Consider the following 20000-nt stretch of genomic DNA (forward strand, 5'->3'; position numbering starts at 1 on the left):
GACATTATTTTTGATTCAGGAGTGGCTTGACACATGGAATTGTATGTAGCACATGTCATGCAGACATCTGTATGTGGTGGTTCTTGATGCACTGACACCACCAGCCTCAGTCCACTCCTTATGAAGCTCCCCAAGATTTCTGAATCGCCGTAGCTTGACAATCCTCTCAAGGCTGCGATCATCCCTGCCACTTGTGCACATTTTCCCCTTCCCCTTAACACTCTGTTAATGTACTTTGATACAGCGCTCTGTGAGCATCCAGCTCTTTTGCAATTTCTTTTTGAGGCCTTTTCTCCTTATAAAGGGTGTCAATGATGGTTTTCTGCACAACTGTTAAGGCAGCAGTCTTCCCCATGATTCTGAAGCCTACTAAGCCAGACTGTGACCATTTTAAGGCTGAGGAAAACCTCTTCAGGTTTTTTTTTTTCGTTAATTAGCTGACAAGATTGGGACACAGGGAGCCGACAATGGTGAACTTTGTCATATTATAATTTTGTAAAATACTGGATTTATGTATCTTCCCTTGAATACAGTGGAACCTCTACTTAACTGACCCCATATTTAATAGATATCTGAAGTAACGGACCATCTGGACAGTATGTGTCAAAAAATAGTTTCCAATTGTCACTTAAACAAACGTTGACAAAGTCACAATATACACAATATAGGCAGAGACTGGAGCAGACGTTATTAGGGTTCCCACGTAGTTTCTAGGCAGGACACGCCCCCGCTGCAACATGATTGGCTCCTGCATCGCAGGAAGGGCAGGCTACTCAGATGAAGCGAGATGACCATCCGAAATGCATTTCATTTTTACAAAATAAAAAACGACGTTTATGGTAAGGTTCGGGGCTGGGCTTGGGGGTTTAGAACGGGTTAAGGTTAGGATTTAGTGCGTGTTAGGTTCAGTGGGAAACATTAACATTGCCACACCAAAGTCACATACTTCATTTCCCATATGGAAACAAAAGGGCATGTTGTAGAGGGATACAACAGCCAGTCATAGTGCAGCGGCTCATGTCCTGGAGCCAGTAATATTGGAGCAAGGTGTGTCCTGCCTAGAAACTATGTGGGGAATCCTAATAACGCAGGACACACGTATTTCCAGGTCACAGATATGCAATATGACTAGATCCAGCCAACAGACGTGCCCGTGCCTACATGGTGGCCATTTTGAATATGGCAACTTTTCCAGGCGTTGCGTTGACGTGGTCGCCGTAATAGCAGGAGTTCTATCTGCTGTCACATAGAGCTCTGGACAGAGATATCACACATGGCTGCAGTGTTAACTTAGAGGAATATGACACTGCAGTTTGGAACATGCTATTTTTGTACAATAACAGTTTTATGTCAAGCCGTTCGTCTATGGCATCTAATTAACGGATTTGGAAATAGGAAGCACACTAATTAATCGTGGCTCATGAAAGACACCCACCTTGACTTGGCACCAGTCGTTATGACAACAAGCACAGCAGCGTGGTAAGTTTGGATAAAATGTAAAACTTTTCAAACATTTTTAAGCTTTTTTATATTTACATTAACTTTGTACTGTACTGGGTATTTTAGGCACAAACAGAAAGTGTGTCATTAAAACGGACAATTGACTGTAATGGACAACCCCCCACCCTCCCAATTAGTTTGTTAAATTGAGGTTCCACTGTAGTTGACTCACAAATGTTTTACAGAAACATTTGTGAGTCAGTGAGTTTGCAAATGGTGCCTCACAAAGCAGTGGGGGTTCACTGTATTAACTTTAAACCAAGAAAACTCCTTTTTGTCCTCGCCAGATCACGAGGCGAACCAGTGGTGCTATGACAACTTTGTCAACTATCGTTCGCTGATGTCCGCCGACAACGTACGGCAGCAGCTGTCCAGGATTATGGACCGCTTCAACCTGCCCCGCCGGAGCACAGAGTTTACCAGTCGAGACTACTACATCAACATCCGCAGGGCACTATGCACCGGGTTCTTCATGCAGGTTAGTCCTGCTGCTGTACATTGCATAAAAGATGACTGGTATAAGATGTGGTCAACATACTGTAAAGTTTGGACTGGTAAGCTGCAACCCCAGGTTTAACAAGGATGCTTATTTGCTAAGTTTTCCCGATCCCAGGAATGTCACGTTCTTAGTCTCTATTTAACGTACCAAAATAATTTTTACTTGTCCCACAAAGTAATCAGTGGACTTGACTCAGGACAGCATGCAGATGTTAAAGGGGGAAGGGTGTGCGTGAAAGAGGACGCTAAAGGCACGCCTCCAGTAGGTATATAGCGCCGGTATGTGCATTGTGCAAAACATCTGTTGGGCTAAGGACCCCCGAAAATGGCACCTACGAAGAGAGACTCTTGCGAAGCACAGTTTAAACCGCAAGCTATCAGTTACGGAGAGGAACATGGGAATCGAGAGAATGCAAGGTCAACGACTCCATGGTTCGCAAGCGGAGGAAGCAGGAAAGGAAAGTCGAACATTTTCAAGGAGGTCCGTCTCGGTGCTTTCGTTTTATGAAACTGCGCCATCTATCCATCCGGGCACGGACTACCGTGGCGCAGCAACTTCCAACGGATTACAAGGAAAGGCTGGCCATCTTCCGCTCCGACTGCAATAAAAAGATTGCCGACAAATACATCCAGCCCAACCACATCACCAACATGGACGAGGTGCCGCTCACTTTCGACATCCCGGTGAACCACACTGTAGACAAGAAGGGGACCACCACGGTAGCGATATGCACAACGGGGCATGAGATGTCTGGTTTTTTTTTTTGTACTTGGTTGCCATGGTAATAGACAGAAACTGCCACCTATGGTGATATTTAAGAAGACGACGCTGCCTAAAGAAAAGTTTCCAGACTAAGTCATCGTTAAGGCTAATCAAAAGGGCTGGATGGACGAGGAGAAAATAAGAGTGGCTGAGTGAGGTGTACGTAAAGAGACTGGATGTTTTTTTCCACGTGTCACCGTCCCTGTTTATCTGTGACTCCATGCGACTGACTCCAAAGTTTAGTTCAGCACATCGAGGAACCATTCTTGCTTCAAGCGGTGTATTACAAATGTTCATTCACTAACAAAACTAAACATAGACGAGCTAAAGGAAGTTAGCATCACTGTTGCAGGGATTGTAGACATATAAATATCAATATCAAAACAAGGAAAAGGAACTGACTTTATGAAAAATGGTGTGGCACGTGCCAAGGTAAAAGGCAACAGCAAAAATCACATTTATTTACCTTAAATACGGTGGACGACTGGTTAGAGCGTCTGCCTCACAGCCCCGCCTGTGTGGAGTTTGCATGTTCTCCCCGTGCCTGCGTGGGTTTTCTCCGGGCACTCCGGTTTCCTCCCACATCCCAAAAACATGCATGGTAGGTTAATTGAAGTCTCTAAAGTGACCCTAGGTGTGAATGTGAGTGCGAATGGTTCTTTGTTTATGTGTGCCCTGCGATTGGCTGGCAATCAGTTCCGGGTGGACACCGCTTGAAAATGTAAACACTTTATAGATTTATCGAAATAGTTTTGCATATGACATTTGTCTGTTTCCTACCTCGTTAAATCATATATTTTTTTAATGGGAAATCATTATCCTGATCAGTGTCTTGACATAGGTAAATATCAGTAATTATTAATTGTATCATATAATTAAAGCTAATCGAGCAAATTTGCAATTTCATAAGTTTGAAACTTGTAGCCCTTCGCATTAATCAGTCCCCAAGAAGTAGCTCTGTTTCAAAAAGGACCCCTGTTCTTGAGTTTATTTTTGGTTTGCTATGTCATGACATCATCAATGAACTCTATCTGTGTTACATGACTGTCAGGTTTTTCTTGAATGTAGTGGGCGCAGCTTATATATCGGTTCACTCCTGCAGGTGGCCCATCTGGAACGAACCGGTCATTACCTCACAGTTAAAGACAACCAAGTGGTCCAACTGCACCCATCCACAGTTTTGGACCACAAGCCCGAATGGGTGCTCTACAACGAATTTGTCCTCACCACCAAAAACTACATTCGTACTTGCACAGACATCAAACCAGAGTGGTAAGTAACAGTAACGCAAACAACGGTGCTCTGTTCGGTCCAATGAGGTTTCTCATTTGGTCTCTTGTGTTGCAGGCTGGTGAAGATCGCCCCCCAGTACTATGAGATGAGTAACTTCCCGCAATGTGAAGCTAAACGACAGCTGGAGCGAATCGTTGCCAAACTCGAGAGCAAAGAGTATTCCCAGTACTAACCATTAACCAATAAGTGTCCTGAAAATAATGACATCATACCATCTAGTTTTAGATCCTTCTGTATCATCGCATCTTAAAACTGTTGACGATTTAGCATTTTTTGTTTTTGTTTTTTTATATATTTTGTTAGCTTTCTGTTGTTTCACCTCACATCGATGTCCATTCATCAACTGTAATGCCAGAAGGAAATATCAGCAAGCGTTAGATCGCTATAAATATTTTCAAAAGGAATATTGTCTTGTTTTCCTATAGGTAATTGTTGACTGCTGGCTTTGTTTCTTTAATAAAGGAGCTTTGACTTACTACCCTTGTTAAGTACATTTACCAATTTAAATGAGGGCTGCAACTAACAATTATTTTGCAATTGATTAATCGGATAAAAAATATTTTTTAAATTTCCATCCTTGTATTCAAAAACAGGACATTATTTCAAATTGCCAAACATGAGTTACTTAATGAGTTGGTACGTACTGTAAGAAAATGGGTCAAAATGTTGATTATTGTTTATTTAAGTAAAAGCAGATTTTGGCAAATATCTTATTTGGATTAAAGACAAACATAATCGGTCTGCTTTCTTTGAGCACTCCAGAAATCAGTAATATTTATTGCTGTTGAAACACCTGTCGGACTTGTGGCACAATGCTGCATACGACCGGCGTTTGCTCGTGTGTGTGAATCATCGACATCGTAAATAACAATGTGGATTTATTTGTTTATGACCGTATTTATTTATGTCTCTGAAATAAATCATAAATAATAATAGCCCGTTGAGATGCATCCTCTCATTTTTAAGAGGGTCCATTCAACACATTCAGATAATCACCAACATACAAAATAATAAAAGTTAGAAATCTTATCGCACACACAGTGCTCCCCTAAAGTTAACCTTCAACCAGCCAATATTTTACCCTTTGCATGTACATGTACATTAATATATAATATACTGTACAAGACACAAGATAAAGCATTGTTGGAATGTCAGTGCTAAGTAAATATTTTAATCTTGTAATTGATTTATTTTAAGCATTTTTGTTGTGCAATTGCATTGCCTTGATTTTAGTCAGGTGAGCGATCGAGTCATCGCCATGAATGTTATTGTACTAATACTTTCCTAAAGGGGCTTAAATAATGCAGTATGAAATTATTGCTAAAAATGTATCTATTATGTCATAGATATAAGTACAAGTTCTGATAGGGCCCCCACAACGTGGCACCATCACTCAGAAAGGCTTACCGTCGGACCATGGATCGTCAAAATAGTTGATTAATTTGATAATCGATTAGTTGTCAAGTAATCGTTGCACCTCTAATTTAAATGTAATGGGAAAAAATGCAGTTCATGTATTAGAAATAGACTTCATTTCATAGCATTCATTTACCAGTTGAACCCAGGAAGCATCACCGTTGTGTAATAATAATTACCATAGGCATGAGTGAGGATAATGGGATTGAAATAACACCCTGGAATATTAAAAAATAAATAAATCTTAAAAAAGTTACTGAACGGCTACTGAAATAAACTTTTCTACGATCTTCCAATTTATTGAGACGCACGTGGATTGCTTAACCTTGTTGTAAAAATGCTCGGATGTAGGAATTGTAGTAAATGTGCACAAATCTTTGAAAGATCAGTCACATTTGCTATGTTTATTCTGTAAAGGTGCTTTTCAAAATGTTTACACAAACAATTTGTAGGCCTCCAAGTACCAGGAGAATGACCAACAAGAGATTACCGTAGCGTGAGAGTGTTGGGCAAAAACGAGGCAGAGATTTTATTTTTAGTTTGTTTCATATTTATTCACTGCAACATTATGCACAGTTTGAATGTTAACACTAAGCTTACATACAATAAAATAAAAACTACTCAAATAATGATTCAGTTAAAATGTATATGTTAAATACAAATTGTTCCTAAATGTTTAAAAACGAACATTTCTTAATGATTAAATGCAAATGTAGGCAATACAACTGAACTGTACTTGAAGACAATGTCATCCCCCCCCCCCCCTTAATAGGTTAAATATGTTTGAAGGCAAGTACTGAAAACATGCAAAAATTGAATTGCTGAGATATTTACACTCTTTCACACCCTGTCAGTTGTCCTGATTTTTTTCTAAAACGAGACCAGATAAAGCAAATGTTTCATCAAGGACCTATGCATGTTTTTTTTTTTTTTTTTTCACTTAAAAATTGAAATGGCGGCAAGTGTGTGTGGACTCCCATTGAACATGAGTTTGAATGTGATTGGTTACTTCTGAACAAAGCCACATGCCAGTTATAAGAGAAGCAGATTGAAGTTATTTTATTGAAGCTTTATTTAACCAGGTAAAAGACGAGTAAAAACAGAACCTCTCTTTTTGGAATGGTGACCTGGCAAAGAAGGCAGCAAGTTAAACGTCAAGTCCAAGTCAATCTCATTGAAGTGCATTTCAGTTGTTTGTTTTCACCTACCCTCTCAAAAAGATACAAAAATAAATCAGTTGAGTTGGACAAATTCTACAGTTGGTCACATTAATGGTGGAGAAAAATATTTATTTTTGGTTTGAATTATTTTACGAAACAAAACAAAACCCTGGCATGTGAACAGGGGTGTGTAGGCTTTTTATGCACCCTGCAGCCTTGTTCCTGTTTTTGTAATGTGCCTGGTGAACCTACAGTATTGTGCTGTTTAACAAGTAGAAATATGTGTGTGTGTGTGTGTATATATATATATATATATATGTGTGTATATATATATATATATATATATATATATATATATATATATACACACACACACACACACACACACACACTATATATCAGGATATAGGCTAAAAATATCAAGATATTGGTTTTGGGCCATATCACGCAGCCTTACTTTCCCCATGATTTCATTGTGTGGGTCATCAACTTTACCTCTCTACAGTCAACATGCACCTGCCATCATTTAAAGTGCTGGTTATTAACCTGAAAGAAAGTTCAGATGTTTCAGTAGGCTTTTCCTGACATTTAGTACAAGCCACACAAACCTGGCTTTTGAACACAGGTGTGTAGACTTCTTATATACGCTGTATACTACATATTGTGAAGTATGTGGCTGTGGAGTTTTTGACCAGCTTGTTCAATAGAATTCTAGTGCGTGAGAAGATGCCTGAGGAATGGAGGAAAAGTGTGCTGGTGCCCATTTTTAAGAACAAGGGTGATGTGCAGAGCTGTGGCAACTATAGAGGAATAAAGTTGATGAGCCACACAATGAAGTTATGGGAAAGAGTAGTGGAGGCTAGACTCAGGACAGAAGTGAGTATTTGCGAGCAACAGAGTACCACAGATGCATTATTTGCCTTGAGGATGTTGATGGAAAAGTACAGAGAAGGTCAGAGGGAGCTGCATTGTGTCTTTGTAGATCTAAAGAAAGCCTATGACAGAGTACCCAGAGAGGAACTGTGGTACTGCATGCGGAAGTCTGGAGTGGCAGAGAAGTATGTTAGAATAATACAGGTCATGTACAAGAGCAGCAGAACAGCGGTGAGGTGTGCTGTAGGTGGGACAGAGTAATTTAAGGTGGACGTGGGACTGCATCAGGGATCAGCCCTGAGCCCCTTCCTTTTTGCAGTGGTGATGGATAGGCTGACAGATGAGGTTAGACTGGAATCCCCATGGACCATGATGTTTGCAGGTGACATTGTGATCTGCAGTGAAAGCAGGGAGCAGCTGGAGGAACAGTTAGAAAGATGGAGGCATGCACTGGAAAGAAGAGGAATGAAGATTAGCCGAAGAAAGACAGAATATATGTGCATGAATGAGAGGGGTGGTGGGGGAAGATTGAGGCTACAGGGAGAAGACATAGCAAGGGTGGAAGACTTGAAATACTTGGGGTCAACCGTCCAGAGCAATGGTGAGTGTGGTCGGGAAGTGAAGGAACGGGTCCAAGCAGGTTGGAACGGGTGGAGGAACGTGTCAGGTGTGTTATGTGACAGAAGAGTCTCTGCTCGGATGAAGGGCAACGTTTATAAAACAGTGGTGAGGCCAGCCATGATGTATGGATTAGAGACAGTGGCACTGAAGAGACAACAGGAAGCAGAACTGGAGGTGGCGGAAATGAAGATGTTGAGGTTCGCTCTCGGAGTGACCAGGTTGGATAAAATTAGAAATGAGCTCATCAGAGGGACAGGCGAGGTTCGATGTTTTGGAGACAAAGTTAGAGAGAGCTGACTTCGATGGTTTGGGCGCGTCCAGAGGAGAAATAGTGAGTATATTGGTAGAAGGATGATGAGGATGGAGCTGCCAGGCAAGAGAGCTAGAGGAAGACCAAAGAGAAGGTTGATGGATGTCGTGAGGGAAGACATGAGGGCACTTGGTGTTCGAGAGGAGGATGCAGGAGATAGGCTTACATGGAAAAGGATGACGCGCTGTGGCGACCCCTAACGGGACAAGCTGAAAGGAAAAGAAGAAGATACTACATATTGTGAAGTGCAGAATTAAACAGTGATCAAAACAGTGATAGATCAAAGTATTGTCATAAATGATCAATTTCACCATGCATATTTTCACTTTTCTTGAAAGTGTCACTCTTTACTACAATGAAAATGCCAATGTAAAAACATTTTATTTTACAAAAAAAAAAAAAAAGAGTTAACATACAGGGTACAAAATAAAAACATTCCAAATTCGAAATAGGTAAGCTAAGGCCAATACTGTGAGCACAAACAAATTCAAGATCACACAAACAAACATAAAAGTCAACATTAAAATAGTCATCTTCGGCTGCTTGAGCTTGCCTGATTGTCTTGAGTGTTGTGGGCTTCTCTGTATTGACTTGTCCAGCTCTGAGGATCCAGATCATGAAGCTGACAACAAATGCAAACGCATCACTGGCATGACAGATATGCACTCAGTAGAAAACACATGATATATTTTTGCAGTTTTGAATCAATCATCTTCAAAGTTAACACATTTCACGATTAAAGGGGCCATTATGGACAATTGCATTGTCACTTGCTAACAAAGTGAAGATACTGTAAACGGTTGTATTTTACCATTTCATATTAACACCGCAGGCATGTTGTAGCGTGGATTGTACGACAATTATCAGGGACGGACATACCTTAAGGCAAACACAGGCAATTGTCACGAGATTTCCAAATGTGTTAGGACAACTAATACCTGGATCAAACTACAGGATTTTAGCCGCGGGCAATTTTCTGGATCAGGCCCCGACATATTTTGTCAGGAACGACAAATCTCCTTGTCGAGTGACATAATCCATGTCCGTTGATTTGACCCTAGGATAGCCCTATGCCGCCCAAATGAAAAGTCGAGCATGTTTGATTTCTTGGGAACTCTTCCGTGTAGTGTGACAGTGCCTTGACGTCAAGCAGTAGGATTGCGACTGGCGCATCGCCTCCCTTGCTTGCGGTTGTCAAAATGTATTCACAAGCACAGACCAACGTTTACTGAAACGAAAAAACAAACACTACCTAATGGTTAAGGAATCAATCGAAAAGGCAACACCTGAGCAACTTCAAAACACCCATCAGTCACATGTTCCAACACATTTGCTCACTTGCAAAGTGGGTTGGGTTTAAACAAAAGGTGCTCTGTCCCGAGTTGTTTAACAGATCTCGATGAAAATACCATGCAATTCTGAACTTTTGTCTCATATTCATCTTTTGATCTGAAACCCAAATGTCTTCAGTATACAACAAAAACAAAGGAATTGCCCTTGCCCTTCCTCTACTTTCGGAGAGGAATGCATGTATGCCAAAATACCTGCTCCAGTGTGTGCAAACCTGGTCAAGAACTACAGGAAACATTTGACCTCTTTTCAAACAGAGGTTTCATTATAAAGTATTGAGTTCAACGTTCTGCTTGTCGGAATATTTATTTTCCGCAAGAATATACAAATTGTTTAAAAATCATACAATGTGATTTCCTGGATTTGTTTCCACATTGTGTCTTTCACAGTTAAAGGGTACCCAGGATGAAAATTACAGACCTCTCATCTTTCTAAGCAGGACAACTTGCACAATCAGTGTCTGTCCCAATACTTTTTTTTCCCCCCTCCAAAGTAGGTCATTAACTCGTAAGTGACTAATGACAACCACCCCTTAGCTCCCCCCAGGTCTGATACTTACTTCTGCCACAAATTGAAGGATTTTAGCCTTGGAGACTTCCACATTAGCACGCAGACCCCAGAGAAAGTTGTGTTCAAGTGGGTCAGTGTGGGAGATGGGTACATACTCAAGGTACCTGAGGGTTTCACACACACACACACACACACGATGCATGAGCTAACTACAGAGCTCATGTAACTCTAAATATCTGTTTTTAATGAGATGCCAACCAGATGAAAAAAAATATATATTTTTTGAAAAAACAAGTGTGTGGAGTGCGTGCAATGTGCAGACACATGGTGACTTCATATTTGCACGTGCATGTTCCTCCATGTTGCTGTGTGGTGTGGTATAAACCAGAATCTATGGTCTTCCAGAAACTGGCTCTGAACACACCAGCGCTATACCTCGTTGATGAACATTAAAAAAAAAAAAAAAAAAAAAAGATTTTTAATGTTAATGCATGTGCGTGCCTGTTTTGTGGTGTTCTGTACAAACGGCACCAACATGGAAGTTATTGTGGAACCAAAGTGGATTAAAAGTTGTGGTGCCATTGCAAGCACAATTGTTACCTTTGACGCACAAACTCATCTGTGACCATCTTCTTGACGTCGCCAAATTCCTCATGTCTCTTTCTGAGAGTATAGTTCGTGTCATCACCAAGAGGAAGTCCAGCATCAATGAGAAAATAGACAATGAACATCTTACGCGGGGTCAACGCAGAGTCTCCCGAGCACGCTCCAAATCAGGGCTGCGGGCGCAGACAAGACTGACACAATCAAGTTCGTAAGAGACACGACGCAGACGGCGGAGCGGCTCACCTTCTTTGGCCACACCCCGTTTCATGAAGATGACACTCAGGATGACAAAGAGGAGTCCCATCTTTGGGTCGGGCGAGCTGCCGTGACAGTGTCAGCTAGATGAGACACTTTGAAGACTTTCAGAAAGAAAAGGCATACATGGAAGACTTACCTAAAGGACGGGCCTCCAGCAATTGCCTCAAGTTTATTGATGAGGATGTACAATTGATTCTTCGCGTCTATATTAACCAATTTAAGGCCAAAAACCTGAACAGAAGAGAAAATAAAAAGTGCGTTGGCAATCCGCTGTATCCTGATACAGCTCGATAGCCATATTTTTCCGACGATCATACAGTATCATGTCCGTCCACCCATTTCTATACCACCTATCCTCATCGGGGTCGTGGGTGAGCTGGACATGATCCCAGCTGACTGTGGGGGAGAGGCGGAGTAAACCATGGATTGGACCACGATTTCAAGGGATGCACTCATACAAAACAAGCAATGATATTGGTGCCGATACTGTACATCCACCTGTGCTCGTACAGGTAAAAATACTCTGCTATGACGTCAAAGATACGACCTGACATATCCCTTCCATGCAGGTGGAGTTGGAGCCCTCTCCGCTGTGTGGCAATACTTACAGGTGCAGATCACACTAAAGCAGACTGCAAATTATACTGTGCAAAATGGATGATGAACTCTGCTCAGGTGCGTTTCAGTGGCCAGCCGCCTAGCTAGCATTGAGTTTCTTGATCCCTGTCTCCTGCTGCTCCGCAGCAGCAGGAGACAGGCTGGGTCAATTAATCTGTAGGTGGCGCTCGTCCGCGGCAACGCTCCTCATGTACATTCTTCAGGTGCTCGATGAAATTTGTGTTGAAGCATTGAGGGGACGTTCCCCACGACGCACTTCAGTTGTGCACAGACCGCAAATAACTTACGTCTTGTTTGTCTGAGACACCGCAAAATAGTCCCGCACCGACGACTTGGTTTTTTTCACCGATAAGCTTGAAAAAAACTTTATTGGCCGTCAGATAGTTACAGTACTGTGCAACAAGACACATGACAATGCTAAAAATAAACTAGCTTTTGGATTCATATGCGACGAAGACAGTTAAAAATGTCTTGTGCGGAGCCGATCGATGACGTCATTAATCGGCTCGGCGACTTATGACATGAAAGAAACGCCGATCAGGTCGGTGTAAAGTCTAGTAAGAAGTTGATCTATCTGGTAGGTATGTTTACGTTACTTGATTACAGCTATGAGTTGTAATTTACTGCAAACCAAGTTTGGCATTACAAAACCACACAATCACCGAACACAGGTGATACCAACTTCACTGACTGTCTGATTGACGAGCATTTGTTTTTGTTTTTTGTGCCTGCAGCCCGTGCGCGCGACAGAGGCATACACGATCCCGCGTGGATTTTGATTCCCGCTCCCTTCCCCTCCCGGAGAGATTTATTCCACTCCCTCCCAATCGCAAACTAAAATTTCACAGAAACCCATTTCATTCCTTCACAACGCCGGTGACTTTCGCTCCGGCTCCTGCCAATCCCATGATTACTAGTGAAATTCACTCCCATTCCACGGGACCCACGAAACCCGGTGCGAATCCCGTAAAAATGTCAGCCTGTATACATGCGTGTTTGTGTCCTTGTGGACAAACAGCTTGGGGGGTTGATTTATAGTATTTTTAGATTTTTTTTATTCATGTAAAGCACATTGAGTTGCATTTTATGTATGAAAAGCGTGGCATAAGTTTGATTGATTGAGCGATACTTAATAAATTGTCACACATTTAATGACAAGCTAATTAATCTCCCCTTTTCCCTTGCCCAAGCATGGTACAACCGTTGTAAAAAGCTTTTGTTTAGCCCATTTTGCCAGTTGACCATGGAACATCCCAGCACCTGTGAGGCCAAGAAAGCCCGTCTGGTAACCCACTTCATATTAATAGTACCTTTGCTTTGTTTACATGGTGACAATGCTGAACACGCTAAGAAAATCCTATTAGCATGACTAACTGATTACATGTCTTTAGCTTAGCACATGCTGTGGCCTAATACATGTCTTACCTTACCATATGCTTTAGCCTTGGCAAGCCCATGACATTCGATTCAATTTTTATTTTATTTTTTTATTTTTTAAGTATGAAGAAAAAATAAATACATCGCAGCTAAGTATTTTATGACAACACAACGCAAAAGGATGGTAATTCAGCCATCGGTAGTGCATTTCAATGAAATATGTATTTTGCCGCACTTATATATACCGTGTTTGCCAGAGCAGCTCACAGAGACAAACCTGTTCAAAGGTGTGCGCCGCTCTCTTCATGATCTCAGGGTAGACGTTTCGGTACTCTTTGATCACGTGTTTCACCAGGTCTGAAAGCGAAACAAATCGTCCTCATCACAGTGTGACCATTGCATCAAAAAACACTTGGGAAGAATTGATTGTAACTTTTCCTTATAGTCGATCACAGGAATTTCGTCAAATGCCTATGGCACTGTATGTTCACTTCTTAAAGGGGAACTAAAACTGAAATGTCAAAACTCCCTGTTATATATTAAATCTGTATATCCTCTGTCTGATACTGTTTACCAAAATCTACAAAGTATTTATTCTTAAAAAAAAATAAAAAACACAATACCGTCATTTGTACATCACTTTGTGTGCAAAGTTGCACGAACTTGACATGTATCAGTCCTTCCTTCCTGCCCGCTTTATTTACAGACAAAATCAGACAGAGTTGGTAAATATTAAGCAACGACAAGCTACACTGGTCAGATCCACGTACCTCGCCAGCTAATGGCGGACTCGCAGCAGCCGTTATCATCATCATCATCAGTAGCCAGCATTAGGCCTGTCTAATATATATATATAATATATATATATATATATATATATATATATATATATATATATATATAATATATATATATATATATTATATATATTAGACAGGCCTAATGCTGGCTACTGATGATGATATGATGATGATATGCCTCCATATCAACGAAAAATCGTGTACGGACGTCACGGTGCTCAGCACACACTGCAGCCCGCATTTGGAGTCGCTGTTTTTGAACTGTAAATCATTCTACTCGCCACGTGAGTTTGCATCGTTTATACTGGCTGGAGTCTATATTACACCTCAAGCTAACACGAACGCCGCATTGCTAACGCTCGCCGAACAAGTCAACGAAATTGAAAAAAAACACAAGGACTCACCCCTCATTATTCACGGGGACGTTAACAAAGCTAAACTCAACCACGAACTCCCTAAATACAAGCGGCACATCGACTGTCCTACCAGGGAAAATAATACTTTAGACCACTGCTACACTACGGTAAAAAACGCATACCGTGCTATACCTCGTGCAGCCCTGGGCTCGTCTGATCACTGCTTAATTCACATAATACCGACGTACAGGCAAGAACTTAAATGTGCGAAGCCTGCAGTGAAAACAGTCAAAAAGTGGACCAATGAAGCCAAGATGGAACTTCAAAGCTGTTTAGACTGCACAGACTGGAGTGTCTTTGAAAATTCACCTGGCAGCCTGGATGAATATACGGACACTGTTACATCCTATATCGGTTTCTTTGAAGAGGTTTGTGTACCAACAAAATCATTTCGGACATTCAACAACAACAAGCCGTGGTTCACTGCTAAACTTAAGCAGCTTCGCCAAGCTAAGGAGGACGCATATCAGAGCGGGGACAGGGCCCTGTATAATCGAGCTAGAAACCAGCTGACTAAAGAAATTAACATTGCAAAGAGGATCTATGCAGCAAAGTTGGAAAAACAGTTTAGCGCAAAAGACTCTAAATCAGTCTGGCATGCATTCCAATCGCTGACTAATTACAAGCGACGATCCCCCCAAGCTGAGAACAATAGCACACTAGCCAACGACTTGAATACCTTCTACTGCAGATTTGAAAAGGACAGTTTCACTCCACACACCAACCCGGCCGCACCCGCGACCACAACCACACCTCTGACTTCTGCGTTAACCATCCATGAACAGGATGTGAGACGCATCTTCAAACAACAGAAGATTAACAAAGCGGCAGGCCTGGACCATGTGTCCCCATCCTGCCTCAAAGTCTGCGCGGACCAGCTCGCTCCTGTCTTCACTCAGATCTTCAACAGATCTTTGGAAATGTGCGAAGTTCCATCCTGTTTCAAACGCTCCACCATCATTCCAGTCCCCAAGAAACCTGCAATCTCGGGTCTGAATGACTACAGGCCTGTCGCTTTGACATCTGTGGTCATGAAGTCCTTTGAACGTCTCGTGCTGGACCACCTCAAGAGTGTCACAGGTCCCCTGCTGGACCCCCTGCAGTTTGCCTACCAAGAGAACAGGTCTGCGGATGATGCAGTCAACATGGGACTGCACTTCATCCTAGAACACCTCGACAGTGCAGGGACCTACGCGAGGATCCTGTTCGTGGACTTCAGCTCAGCGTTCAACACCATCATCCCTGAACTCCTTTCCTACCAGCTTCTCCAGCTCAGCGTCTCACCTGCCATCTGCCAGTGGATTTACAGCTTTCTGACGGGCAGGACACAGGAGGTCAGGCTGGGGGAGGCCACCTCATCCACACGCAACATCAGCACTGGGGCGCCCCAAGGTTGTGTCCTCTCTCCGCTGTTCTTCTCTCTCTACACGAACGACTGCACCTCAGCGAACCCGACTGTCAAGGTCCTGAAGTTTGCAGATGACACCACTGTCATCGGCCTCATCAAGGACGGTGACGAGTCTGCATATCGACAGGAAGCGGAGCGGCTGGAGCTGTGGTGCGGCCGACACAACCTGGAGCTGAACACGCTCAAGACGGTAGAGATGATCGTGGACTTCAGGAGGCATCCTTCGCCACAGCTGCCCCTCACGTTGTCCAGCTGCCTTGTGTCAACCGTAGAGACCTTCAAGTTCCTGGGAATTACAGTTTCTCAGGACCTGAAGTGGGTGACCAACATCAACTCCGTCCTCAAAAAGGCCCAGCAGAGGATGTACTTCCTGCGGCTTCTGAGAAAGCACGGCCTGCCACCGGAGCTGCTGAGACAGTTCTACACAGCGGTCATCGAATCGGTCCTGTGTTTCTTCCATCACAGTCTGGTTTGGTGCTGCTACAAAAAGGACAAACTCCGACTGCAACGGACAATCAAAACTGCTGAAAGGATTGTCGGTACCCCCTTCCCCACCATTGAGGACTTGCACGCTGCCAGAACTAAGACAAGGGCGTGCAAAATCCTCTATGACCCTCCGCACCCCAGTCACCAGCTCTTCCAGCTCCTTCCCTCAGGTAGGCGCTACCGATCAACGCAAACTAGAACTAGTAGACATTCCAACAGCTTCTTCCCTCTTGCGATCAACTTCTTAAACACCTGACCTACAATTCCATTACAACAAGTTGCCAATTTTTTGACTTGAGTTCGTTGTCCCATTTCTGTGGGGCCAATTATGTATTACTCGTGCACTCACTGTAGTTGTCTCGCCATGCTGCACTATTTGCATATACTGGCCACTCGTGCCAGATTAGCATCTGCTCCATTTGCACACTGATTGAGGAGTAACTGTAACATTTGCACAACCAACATTGTCCCAGATGATCGCACTACTCGTCACTTTAAACCGCATACACTCCTTGAAGTCTCAGCGCCCTTTGCACAATGGTCATTGCACCGGACTATTGCAATATTAGTCGTTCGAACTGCTCTAAGTGCTAGAGGACCCTGCATCTTTTTGCACAATTGTTTTTTGTCAATGTCTTTATGTCCCCAAAGTGTTCCGTAAATTGACTGTCTGTTGTACTAGAGCGGCTCCAACTACCGGAGACAAATTCCTTGTGTGTTTTGGACATACTTGGCAAATAAAGATGATTCTGATTCTGATACAAGTTTCACTTTTTGAAATAAAAATTATTGAAATAAATGGACTTTCCCTTGATATTCCAATTGACTGCCGCAGTGTGAGCGTTTACCTCCTCGCCGTATGGGTATCTTTTTCTGATCCTTCACCAGGATGTACTCCACCACCTCAGCCGTCTAGGAGAAAAAAAAAAAAAAAAAAAAGCATAGCAATTCGTGTGAAATGGCAAATTCCCTTTAACGTTGACTATTTGTGTGCATGCTACCTTCTGGTCAATCTGGGCAGGCAAGAGCTTCTTGAGGCTTCTCTCAACCTGCGACGTGCTCGGCTGAGTTGCATCTTCATCCTCACCCGCAGCAACTGGCGTGCCGCTCAGTCTCTGCGAGAGACAATGGGTAGCGTCAATTGGTATCAAAGAGGAAAGACTCAATGAAACAGAAGTCCTTTAACTGTCTTATAAATGATTGTTGTGTTTGAGGGTACCTTCACACTAAAAGAAATGTGTTGATATCTACAGCCTCCTCCTCTGCCCGTTTACGGTCTATGACCAGCGCTCACGGGGTCATTATGAAGTCAAAATAAACCAAAGTAAGCGTGGTGGATTCCATTTTTAAAAGAGGTGCGTTCATCTCGACATGCTGTATGGATTCTGCCCCGACCAACTGGGACAAGATCTGGAGTGGACCACTACCCTGCAGTCGAAGCTACGGAGGATTTTGCTCCGACCGACCTGGCCAGGTCCTGAATTCAGAACCACTTCACCGAAGGCATCAGTTTTTCCCTGCTAGATTGGGGGGCGTGGGGGAGTGGTGGGTCGATTGGGAGATGTCGTCCATCTTTGCCAACTGTGGGCCTGTGAAGCCCTTTGAGATACTTTTTTTGTGATTCAGCGCTATACAAATAAACTTGACTTGAGTACGTGTATTATGCATTTAGCAGTCCGATAAAATGCGTTTTTATATAGAATCGAAGGCGCTTGCATGTATGACGGGAAAGGACTTACTTTACTCAGCGAGGAGCTCTGAGTGTTGGACAATCTTTTATTCTGCGACATGGCCCCACATTGGCGTAAAAAAAAAAAAAAAAAAAAAAAGGCACTTGATGCGGGAAGACGTGGAGAAGGGTTAAAACGTAACGTTCACGCGACTGGACTTGATGCTAAACTAACCCAGCTAACGTTAGCCAACGTGCGCTAACCGTCCGTCTCAGCTAACGTAGTTTTCAAAAATATTTCCGCTGTTGTGGTCATAGATTTGAAGACTAGATACGCCAGTGCACTGTAAGCAGCCTAGCTAACCGACGTGCCTACCTGGCGGCCATGTTGGGAAGGACGAAGTTCCCATCAAAGGTAATGCATGGACATTGAAAATACACATTTTTACGTGGTTTACTTTTTTTTTTGGTCAATTCTAAAGCGTGTTCTACTCTGTATCAATACAGAATATGTGAAAAAAAAAATATTGTAACCTGCGTAAGTTTTTTTTAAATACATTTACGTGTTTGTAGGTGTATATAAAACCGTTCTGTTTGCCTATACATTTGTTTGTACATACAAATAATAAAGAATGTAATTTACTAAAATTAATCACAAAATGTATTAGGTAAAAAGTATGATGTTCAGCATGGGAGGATTTTTAATTTTGTAATTCATGAGTAGTCATGTATAACGGGTGAGCATATACGCTCCTTATTTGTGCACTCCTTATTTGTTTGTTTGTTTTTGCCCCCATTTGTTGCTCTGGTATTATTATTATTATATTATTATTATTTTCTATCAAAGTGTTTTAATTGCACATTGAAATAAACAGACATAATTCAACTCAAGTTCCTCTCTTGTACAGCGCTGTGCGCAACCGTATGCTGCCAGCACAATGTATCGCCATCCTTGTTCTTTGGTTTCTTGCTGTTGACGCACATGGAATGCGCTCACGATTTGCCCCTACTAGCTGAGCATCGCCATAGGCACACAGCTCATTTGTCTAATTTAGCACACCCTGTAATTCATCTGATTGAACATAACTTTCCCCTCTTTTCTAATCCCAGTCAGACATCTGTTTTGTTTCATGAGGCCATAAACCTATTAAGCAGCAAGGCCTCAATGACTGTCAACCTTTCAAAATGCAAATTGGAAAAGGTTTTAACCCATTTAGGTAAACGACCAGTTGTTGCAAAACTCATTTTGTCCTGGACCCCCCTAGATTGGGCATAACTAACTATATAACTGCAACAAATGTCCTCATATTCTGATCATCAGAGCTGTTGCCTTTAAAAACCCAATGTAAAATTGGACAATGTTTTGCAGTACAGTATTTCTATTACAGAATATCTTGTTTTACTTTTTCCAAAAGATCTGTCATCTTTTTTCTAGAGCATATTTTTGACAATGTATTGCATGCTCCTATTTCTTATCCACAAATACATTTTACTGATCGGATTATGCTCTTTGAAGTGTTTTGTTTTAAATCCAGTGTCCCCTGATTATACCCGTACAGATGGTGCATGCAGACCCCTTTAGATGCACTTTTATCCTCCACGCAGTGTTTGAATGCAAGACTGAATTTCAAAAGATCACCATGAAAAAAAGAAGGTATTTCTCTTGTAAATTGACTCTTGTTAGACTAGCAGTTTTGATATTTCATTGTGTTTTTGCATAATCTGAAAAGTGGAATTATCCTTTGCATGTACAACCCCAATTCCAATGAAGTTGGGACGTTATGTTAAACATAAATAAAAACAGAATACAATGATTTGAAAATCATGTTCAACCTATATTTAATTGAATACACTACAAAGACAAGATATCTAATGTTCAAACTGATAAACTTTCTTGTTTTTAGCAAATAATCATTAACTTGGAATTTTATGGCTGCAACACATTCCAAAAAAGCTGGGACAGGTGGCAAAAAAGACTGAGAAAGTTGAGGAATGCTCATCAAAAACCTGTTTGGAACATCCCACAGGTGAGCAGGCTAATTGGCAACAGGTGGGTGCCATGATTGGG

The 20000-nt window shown here is 42.1% G+C and overlaps 2 protein-coding genes and 1 non-coding gene across 9 annotated transcripts in view; 1 reads left to right on the forward strand and 2 right to left on the reverse strand.

Annotated features, from left to right (window-relative positions):
- The window catches only part of LOC133403511 (ATP-dependent RNA helicase DHX15), a 22005-nt gene extending 17475 nt beyond the window's left edge, over positions 1-4530 (forward strand). For both annotated transcript variants that reach the window (XM_061678387.1, XM_061678388.1), the window contains exons 12-14: positions 1788-1978; positions 3864-4033; positions 4109-4530. In XM_061678387.1, coding sequence (XP_061534371.1) covers positions 1788-1978; positions 3864-4033; positions 4109-4226 — 479 coding nt within the window. In that variant the 3' untranslated portion in view covers positions 4227-4530. The remainder of the gene's footprint in view (positions 1-1787; positions 1979-3863; positions 4034-4108) is intronic.
- Positions 4531-6019: 1489 nt separating this feature from the next.
- Positions 6020-18316, reverse strand: ndnl2 (necdin-like 2). Of its 6 annotated transcripts, none has more exons than XM_061680313.1 (12): positions 18003-18313; positions 17265-17378; positions 17112-17175; positions 13431-13510; positions 11295-11389; positions 11144-11220; positions 11031-11091; positions 10895-10957; positions 10344-10458; positions 8988-9056; positions 8601-8643; positions 6020-7898 (listed from the first exon to the last, which is right to left on the reverse strand). In XM_061680313.1, exons 1-12 carry the CDS (start codon positions 18051-18053, stop codon positions 7795-7797), a joined length of 936 nt encoding a protein of 311 aa, XP_061536297.1. In that variant the 5' UTR covers positions 18054-18313; the 3' UTR covers positions 6020-7794. The 6 variants fall into 6 exon arrangements, with proteins under 6 accessions (XP_061536297.1, XP_061536294.1, XP_061536291.1 ...); XM_061680310.1 differs by having other exon boundaries at positions 7814-8506; positions 18003-18315; XM_061680307.1 differs by having other exon boundaries at positions 7814-8643; positions 18003-18316.
- LOC133404663 (small nucleolar RNA SNORA11) lies at positions 10589-10721 on the reverse strand. The gene has a single exon (XR_009768859.1). It is a non-coding gene; the product is annotated as a small nucleolar RNA SNORA11 (small nucleolar RNA).
- Positions 18317-20000: the final 1684 nt, after the last annotated feature.

This window comes from Phycodurus eques, chromosome 6 (assembly GCF_024500275.1).
Source record: "Phycodurus eques isolate BA_2022a chromosome 6, UOR_Pequ_1.1, whole genome shotgun sequence".
In the NCBI taxonomy this organism is placed as follows: domain Eukaryota; kingdom Metazoa; phylum Chordata; class Actinopteri; order Syngnathiformes; family Syngnathidae; genus Phycodurus; species Phycodurus eques.

What these genes read in the sequence shown, in the direction of transcription:
- ndnl2 (XM_061680307.1), bottom strand. Translation starts at nt 18,053, where the DNA reads ATGTCGCAGAATAAAAGATTGTCCAACACTCAGAGCTCCTCGCTGAGT. An exon ending in GCTGGAGGCCCGTCCTTTAG is followed by an intron (nt 11,221 to 11,294) that starts GTAAGTCTTCCA and finishes CTGTCACGGCAG; the next exon opens with CTCGCCCGACCCAAAGATGG. An exon ending in AGACTCTGCGTTGACCCCGC is followed by an intron (nt 10,958 to 11,030) that starts GTAAGATGTTCA and finishes CTATACTCTCAG; the next exon opens with AAAGAGACATGAGGAATTTG.